Source organism: Scomber japonicus, chromosome 9 (assembly GCF_027409825.1).
Source record: "Scomber japonicus isolate fScoJap1 chromosome 9, fScoJap1.pri, whole genome shotgun sequence".
Taxonomy (NCBI): Eukaryota; Metazoa; Chordata; class Actinopteri; order Scombriformes; family Scombridae; genus Scomber; species Scomber japonicus.
In genome coordinates, this window is record NC_070586.1 from 34,825,120 (window position 1) to 34,834,134 (window position 9,015).

General features: G+C 36.5%; 1 protein-coding gene across 1 annotated transcript; it reads left to right on the plus strand.

The window, feature by feature from the left end:
* Positions 1 to 1,714: 1,714 nt before the first annotated feature.
* Positions 1,715 to 7,903, plus strand: LOC128364106 (serine/threonine-protein phosphatase 6 catalytic subunit). Its single transcript, XM_053324604.1, has 7 exons — positions 1,715 to 1,834; positions 3,243 to 3,338; positions 3,983 to 4,048; positions 4,141 to 4,282; positions 4,372 to 4,451; positions 5,493 to 5,702; positions 7,648 to 7,903. Exons 1-7 carry the CDS (start codon positions 1,760 to 1,762, stop codon positions 7,894 to 7,896), a joined length of 918 nt encoding a protein of 305 aa, XP_053180579.1. The 5' UTR covers positions 1,715 to 1,759; the 3' UTR covers positions 7,897 to 7,903.
* Positions 7,904 to 9,015: the final 1,112 nt, after the last annotated feature.

Below are 9,015 nucleotides of genomic sequence, written 5' to 3' on the forward strand. Positions count from 1 at the left end.
TACAAAACGTGTTTTACCTATATGAACTGACTGTGTTCACATGTTAAAACTTGCAAATGTATGCCTGGAGGCTACGGTTTTTTGGCACGTCACAATGCGGGACTACATTTTCAGTTTTAAAAGAAAATCTCATATTTAATTTTCTCTACTGTTTTGGAAATACAGTTGTTATTATATATGTATATATATTACCTGTTCAGAGTACAAGTCTTATTTTGGATGTTTTAACCGGAAGTGGGACTACTCATTTGTTTCAATGGCACATTTATTTTGTCTTACTTTGTTATCTTGTCCCTCTCAAACATTTATTATTTAATGCTACAGGGATCCAATATGTATTATTTCCAAAAGTGTAGTTGTACTTCCTCATTTTGACCACAGAGGGGCAGGAACTTCAGGATCATGACGGTGCTCCTGATCATAGACATATATACGCTCCTGATGACTTGTTGACTCCACTGGCATCAAGTCACACGCAATATCACAGTAATACTTCCGGTGACGATATTCAAAATAAAACGTTAACGACGGACAACCATTCTAATGTTTATTATCGCGGAAGGAAGAACGACGCACGTTGTAACTTCATTCTTTTTTGAATCACGGAACTATTGCTTAGTTTTCGATAAATTATAAGGTATACTATGTTAAAGTGTAATGTTAATACAGCAGATTGATGGCAGCAGGAGGATGAGGAAGCCGAGGTGTTGTAGGTGTTTCGCTTTAACTAGTGACCGTGTTAACTGGCGACAGAACACAATGTGTCCGTAGTTGTCATGGTGACCAGAACACGGAGGTGTCCTCCTAAAAGCCTTAAATGGTCTTTAATGAAATGTTTATTACAATATATACTCGTCTGGTTCTTTTTAGTCGTATATTATGTCAGTTAAACGGCAACATAAAGCTTTCATCTTCATTGAATTATTGTGTAATGTGCAGCCAGCGGGCGGCTAATGAGTCATTTGACATATTACAGTTTTAAATGGTTGATTATAAGACATTTTCAGATTAGCTGCATTGTCAATGTATACGCTACGTGTTGTTTCTAACATTATAAGAAACGTTAGGCCAATGCTTCTTACTGATAACATTTGAACTGATGTAAATGGTCAGTATGTATATATAACACATATGAGTCAGGGTATCTGCACATTATTAAAGTACAAATGTAATGCCTTTTAAGATCGTTTTAATACCTCTTTTCAAGTTTTTCAAGTAAGTACTCAATGTAGAAAAGTGTCACGTGACTGTTTTACTCGTACATAATATATTATGAGTAAAAGCAGGACTTTACTGCTGTAGTGGGTTGAAATGGAGCACATTTTGAAGTCATTTATATAGGACTGTAACTAATGATTAGTTTCTTTATATACTGATTATGTTTTACTTGAATTAATAAGTTGATTGGTTGATTATGTAAAATAATCAGAAAATAATGATAATAATGATAAATAACAAACTGAACAAATATAATTACGTTCATTCATTCTGTCCCAGCTCAAATGTAATGCCTTAACTCCTACAATTCCAGTCATTTTAAGACATTTTCAGACCTTCAACATCAAACACGTAATTTTAAGATATTTTAAGGCTTTTTAAAGATCCGCGAGGTGTTTAAAAATGAGCCAAGTGTAATAAAGGATTTAATAAGGACGCCTACATGTTCTATCGCGTTTCATTGAGCCTTAAGTCATCAGTTAACACGGCCACCAGTTAAAGCGTAACACCGGAAGTGGCGCATGACAAATAGCTCGATACAATGGCGCCTCTAGATTTGGATAAATATGCGGAGATTGCAAAACAGTGTAAATACCTTCCAGAGAATGACCTCAAGGTAAATGTGACTTCCTCGTAATGTCTTTAATGAAAACAGTCAACGAGCTGGTGACGTTAGTTCACTGCTGTTTTATGTTGTAACTTAGCAATGTCGTTAGCTGACGTTAGCTTCAACTAGCTAGTACCGTTAGCCAGATTCCTTCATATTAACCGTTATCAAACATTATTTAGCACAGCGAAACACAAGTCTGCCTAGACTATCTATGTCTTTGGGATGAGGATGAGAATGAGCTTTGGTTTGTCATGATGTGCCAACGTTAAAATGAGCAGATATTAACACAGTGACCTGATGATGATGTCATGTTGTGTTGACAGCTGATTGTTTATAACTGAAAGTCTACTGCGTTTATACCCAAGAGTTTCACATAAGACCTTCACACATTTATGTAAAGATACAGAGAACAAGCAAATTCACTGTATATTAAATATAAAGCTCTAAAATGTAAAGAATTGGTCGGCTTTAATATGTTTCAAATCATACACCAAGATAAACATCAGTTAGTATCTGAAGTTGTTTGAAATGAGAGAAAGACAACATGATTTGAGAGGAATGTGTACAGTTAGTGAGGACTAATGTTAAATATCATTGTATGACAGTCATAAGACATAAATGATACAACATATGTGGTGAGGAACTGAAAACATTAAAGCTATTTATCAAGTATTTATCAAACGTATTAAAATAGCGTATTAATCAAGTATGAGAAAGACTGACAGAGCGACAGAGGACGATGTTAGTTATTGATTTGCATTGTCTTGTTTGTATTGTTGTGATTGTTTTGTTTACTTCTTGTTGTGATTATTTTGATTGTTTGGTAAATGTCTTTTAATATTGTTACTTTTTAGTTGTAATTAATTTAATAAGTAATTTTAATTGTATTATTGTTGTATACATATGTTTTTTTAAATGTTCTTTTGTCATATCTCTATCTTTTTGAGCTGCTGTAACGATGCATTTTCCCCACTGTGGGATCAATACATGTATTTTTATCTCTATCTTTAAACACAGTGTTTTAAAAGGGTGGATATTAAATGAATTAGTTACACAGTTTAATCTCACATTCATATATTAATATATGAATGTGAGTGTTACACTCCATTAGGAATCAATGAACAGCATAGTGCTCATAGTGCTGCCCTTATAACCAGCTGATCTAACCATCATTCACTGCCTATAATACTGTGCAGTGTTCAGCTCTGGGTTTTATTGAGACTGTTTAATGCATACTCAGAAACTGCTGACATTTCATTCCCTGGTCAAGAAGAGAGTTGTGGCTTCATATTCTTTATATGAGTTATGAAGTGATGAAACTCAAAATAACTCACAGTACAGTTTATATGAAAGCATGTGAAATGATATCTGGAGCCTGATTTCTTACCTGTGTCTTCTATTTTCACCTTTACAGAGGTTATGTGACTATGTGTGTGATCTTCTACTGGAGGAGTCCAATGTCCAGCCGGTTTCTACTCCTGTGACAGTATGTGGGGACATACATGGACAGGTGAGAAACCCACCAGTGTCTGTACACTACAAGAAAGCAGTGTTTTTACAGACATTTTTCATATATGAACTCAGGACAGTTTCCAGAGAATCAAGCCTGGACATTTTTCTAGAGTTTTCCTTTCACACATAAAGCACACAGCAGCAGATTGTCCTGATCAGATGTGTTGTCACCTACTGGAAACACTCTGTTTGGGTTATGTCAGAGGTTCAGGAGGCAGGACATGATACAAAAAGTACACTGCAGTTATTATTTTTGCTTTTTTAAGCTTTCCACCAGCCTTTATTTTACAAAAAATCACAGGAAGTCTTCTCTTCCATTAGCACTAGCTTCACAGTGGAGTGTTCAGGCTCAGTCAAAACAATGCAGCTTAGCTCATCAACACACACACACACACACACACACACACACACACACACTCGCTCACTGAATTCTCTAGACAATGAACTGCTGTGTTCACACATGGGCTTAATCGGACATTACACACACTTTTAAACCCCGGGGCTGGCAGGAGAACATCTGTTTAATGTCCGGCCTATTTGTATTAACACAGAAAACATCAGGGTTATAGTGCATGTGTGAAAGGGGCTATAGTGTGTTCGTCTATATTTTTATGGTGGTGTTTTGTTCTCTTCATATTTTAGTTCTATGATCTTTGTGAGCTCTTCCGAACCGGCGGCCAGGTCCCAGACACAAATTACATATTTATGGTTTGTATATTTCAGTCAGTCTATTATGATGATTGTAATAATAATAGTGGTGTTTGGTCACAGTGTCAGTAACAAACCTTGGTCATGTGCAGGGAGACTTTGTTGACCGGGGCTACTACAGCTTGGAGACGTTCACCTACCTGCTGGTGCTGAAAGCCAAATGGCCCGACCGCATCACGCTCCTACGAGGAAACCACGAGAGCAGACAGATCACACAAGTCTACGGCTTTTATGGTGAGACCGATGGAAGACTAATGACTAACGATACTGTTAATAATCTCACCTCCTGAACCATGCGTTTTATTTCTTGGTGTGTCCTACAGATGAATGTCAGACTAAATACGGGAATGCAAATGCCTGGCGTTACTGCACCAAAGTGTTCGACATGTTAACAGTTGCGGCTGTAAGTATTAATGTGATACTGTATTTTTATTTTGAAAGGTTGGAAAAGTGCTTTATTTAAACAATATTACAATAGATTAGATAGATTGTGTTTCTCTCTGTTCACACTTTGAGCATTACATACCATGATACAACTAAATTAAATGAACAGTTCCTACTTGTTGATTGGCCACTATTCCAATTAAACTGCTTTTTATTGGAGACAAATCTCTTCTTAGGTTAAATATAGCATGAAAGCAGCAATAGTCACAAGACACTGTCACATTTTGTCTGCAACTTTTAAAGATAAGATGAAAAGATAAAACATGTCTTCATTAATCTGTGTGTGTGTGTATGGGGGGGGGGGGGGGCGGCAGATAAGTATAGACGAATAGAGAAAAAATAAGACCTAATTTAATGAAATAAAAAAGAGGTCAAACATATACAGTATTTAAAGTTTAGATTCATTTTCTCATTCAAGAGAAAATAACAAAAACACACACATAAAAATAACACATGCATACAAACTATGTAATGGAATATTGTTTGTATATGTAAGCATAAGTAAAAGGATACAAACACAATAACAGCATCTAATATCATATATATGCCAGTGTTAACATAGTAATGTAATGGAATACAGTGTAAAATGTAATGATATAATAGATATAGAAACATTATATAATGAAGAATAATATCAAATAGAATACACTATAGCTTTATATTGTGCGTATGTATATGTATATATATATATATATAATTCATTATATACTTGAATACAGTACATTGAATAGAGTATTAATTATGCAGTGTTCTAATAATATTAATATAAGAAACATAAGAAATTATTTAAAACAAAGAAAATGTGTGGACTACAGTTTGATATTGTTCACATGCTGCCTCTTCAACAAACTGCTGCTTAGTGGACAATTTTTCTCTTTTCCTTAGTTACTGTTGTTATGTAACTGCCATTAACAGTCTACTTGTTCATGTTTTCTATCTACATTGTCTTATCAGTCCTAACTCTGCTATTTTGTGCTGTTTCATTTCTTGTTCTTATCAGCTGATGGACGAGCAGATCCTGTGCGTACACGGAGGTCTCTCTCCCGACATCAAAACCCTGGATCAGATCCGAACCATCGAGCGGAACCAGGAGATCCCCCACAAAGGAGCGTTCTGTGATCTGGTGTGGTCGGACCCAGAGGACGTGGACACGTGGGCCATTAGTCCCAGAGGAGCTGGCTGGCTGTTTGGTGCAAAGGTCACAAATGAGGTAAGTTGCTTCTACTTTTGACTTGAGTTGAGCTCACATTGATTCTGAGTGACTCGCCATCAGTACATGAGGAGGTTAAAGAGCAGTGGAGCAAATACACAGGCAGGAAAATACTCTATGAGCTGATTTAAGCAACATTTTATATACAAATATCTGAAATTTTTTGGCCAATTAATTTACATTTTTTTAAATATACACCACTGAATTAAACAATACTGTGTGACATTTACTTGATTAGCTCCAGAGAGGATGATAGGCAATCGCAAGTAATGTTACCCATGGCAACAGCTACATGGTAACACCGCAACAATGGTGGGTGACCTTGTTGTTTATGTGTTGCTGCAGCTGGCACTCTTTCATAAAGCCCATAAAAACATACTCTAATGTTGGCACAGTGGAGCCACTTAGCAGTAAAATGCTAACAGGTTCATCTGAGCAGGTCAAAGCAACATCATCTATTGGCAGTGGGTCTGTATATTAACACAGGTGGGGTCAGACTGGAATCATCACAATAAATCTGAATACTTTTATGTTTGGTTTTTGCCTTTTCCTCCACCTGTAACCCAAATTAAATTCAGTTTTCAGTTTAAAGACTGTGTAAATTGAGACTTTTTCAAGCTAGCCGCTGAGTTAGCCGCCGAGCTAGCTGCTGAGTTAGCAGAAAGCTCTCAGACATAGCGTCCATGTTTCTGGTAGAAGTGGTGACTTTGGCTGACAGGTGACATCTGACGGAAGATTATAAATCACCTAGAAAATGAGTCTGGGTTTTTTGTAGGAATTTAAAATCAGGGCAAGATTCCTGTAGTGTACACTTGACTTCACAATCCTCTGGTGTGAAGCATACAGACTAGCTTAGTGACCTATGTTTACTGTAGTGTGTCTCAAATAGCTTCCTGGTTGCATAAGTAGCCGATCCTTACACTGATTTGGTTACTGATTTAAATGATGAGTCACAGGTAAATGACTGATGAGTCACTGATGAGCCTGTAATAGTGATAAAGAGATTCACACGTTACCATAGTTATATAGTCCATAGACTGTTGAGCAGCAGCAGTCAGTAAATGTGTAGCTTAATGAGCTTATTAGCAGCAGCTGTAGTTAGCATACTGAGTACTGTGTGTCTGTATATTAAACATGGAGAAACCTGAGGTACAAAGTGTTATTAACTTTTAATTGAACTCATTGAACCATGTTAAACCAGGTAAAAAGGATTATTTACTGTTATTATTTCAATAATTTCATGAAGTGAGGTTTTTGGCAGCATATCCAGTCCACATAGAAAGGCCAAAAATAATGAAAAACTAGCAAATTAAATGTTATTTTGTTGTCATTTTTAATTCACAAAAGGATGTTTTTGATCATTCTGAGATTTACAGATAGAAGTCTTGGTCAGCATATTCATCTGTTTTTTTTCTCCAATTATTTTTGTTGTACTACCGTTATTTAACCATATTGAAGTATTGTCAGTATTTTTTTATTTTTTTATTTTTTCTCCTTTTTCAATTAATTAATTGTTCCTTATTAGTTATTGTATTGTATTATTGTAAGTATTATTTATATTTATATTTATTTTCCTTTTTTCCAATTCATTTATGTATTTATTATTTAACTACATTCAAGGATTGTCAATATGTATTTGCTTTTAATTTTATTTATTTTATTTAATTTAAATGTATTTATTTTTCCTCTCCTCTGTTGGGTGTGCTCTACGGCTGCTGTTGTTCTGTTTGTTTCAACTAAATCAAAAGTATCTAAAACAACAGGAAGTCATAAGTTTCCAGCCGTAGTCAATGTAGTCAATCCTTCTTTCATATTTGTTCATATGAAATGAACAGCAGCTTGGAAATAACTGTAGATCTAGACAAGAAGTAATGTATTCTCATCTTGAATGTGTTTTGTTTTTGTTTTTTTTAACTAATTTTCCCTTCCTCCCCCTCTCCTGCAGTTTGTTCACATCAACAACCTGAAGCTGATCTGCCGGGCTCACCAGCTCGTCCACGAGGGCTACAAGTTCATGTTTGATGAGAAGTTGGTCACCGTGTGGTCTGCTCCCAACTACTGCTATCGCTGCGGCAATATCGCCTCCATCATGGTCTTCAAAGACGCTAACACCAGAGAGCCCAAGCTCTTCAGAGCCGTACCCGACTCCGAACGGGTCATTCCTCCACGAACGACGACGCCTTACTTCCTGTAAGCAGGAGGGGAAAAAAAGCAATACGGCTGTTCAGTGCACAGACGCCGCCGAGGACAGAGGCAACAGCACTTCAAACCCATATGAGTTGTGTATAGTAAACTATATAGAGTATTTGCAGTGCTTTTCTTGGTGCCAACTGTCAACTTTTATTCCCGTTCTGTGCATTTAACAGCATTATTCTGCAGCTTAAATCAGAAGCTCATCATTGAAGCTGGAAGGTGGAGCGGGGCTGCACATTTAGCACATTTTATATTGTCTCAGCAGCAAAGAAACTGGAATAGTCTCAGAGATAGTGATGGCTACAGGTGGTAGACTCATAACTTGATGCTTTTGCTCACTTCCTGTCAACCATGTAACTTTTATCTTCTCAGGTCAAAATTGACCAGATCTGGTTTGACTGTTTAGAAAGGATAAGATATAAATTACATCCAATGCTGTGATGATATACCTTATGCTATATAAATAGTCAGACCAGGTCAGATTTGACCCAGGAGGACAAAAGTTGTACAGTGGATGGGAACCAGATCTGGTTTGACTGTTTATTAAGCGTAAGATATGAATTATCATCCAATTCTGTGTTAGACCTTTTTAGCCAACTTCATTCCAACTTATTACCACAGGTTTTACACATCATTTTGAAAAATACAGCCAATAGGCCTCATTTAGATGAAATGATGCCTCATTTTAGTTAAGAGGAGGGTTTAATCAATCAGCACCTTTTTAGTTTTATTGAGAATACATCAAACGTTAGCGGAAACTAGCTAACAGCTACAGCTAATGCTATTCAGCATTTAGTATAAAAATGATCCTGAAGCAGGTTGTGCTGGGTTACTGTGCCAGAGTCCCAACATAGTTTCTGACACTAGTTCAGCATGCAAATACCTTTGTGTTTGTTTTATACTGTGGTTAAACTGTTAGCTTTAAGCCATGTTGAACCACAGAGAAAGAAACTGTAAGTTGCCTACAAAATAAAGGCCAAGATTATTGCACTGAAAGTCAATTTTCTCTGTAGCCTCACAGTTTTCCATACTGTGATAGGTCCTGTAGCCTGTAGCCATTAGCATTCCAGAGGTTGATGCTGTGAAGCATTTAATACATTTAGCACATTAATTTTTGGGT

Coding starts and splice junctions, on each gene's coding strand:
- LOC128364106 (XM_053324604.1), top strand. CDS start 1,760: ATGGCGCCTCTAGATTTGGATAAATATGCGGAGATTGCAAAACAGTGT. Junction 4,049..4,140: donor ACACAAATTACATATTTATG/GTTTGTATATTT, acceptor GGTCATGTGCAG/GGAGACTTTGTTGACCGGGG. Junction 5,703..7,647: donor GTGCAAAGGTCACAAATGAG/GTAAGTTGCTTC, acceptor CCTCTCCTGCAG/TTTGTTCACATCAACAACCT.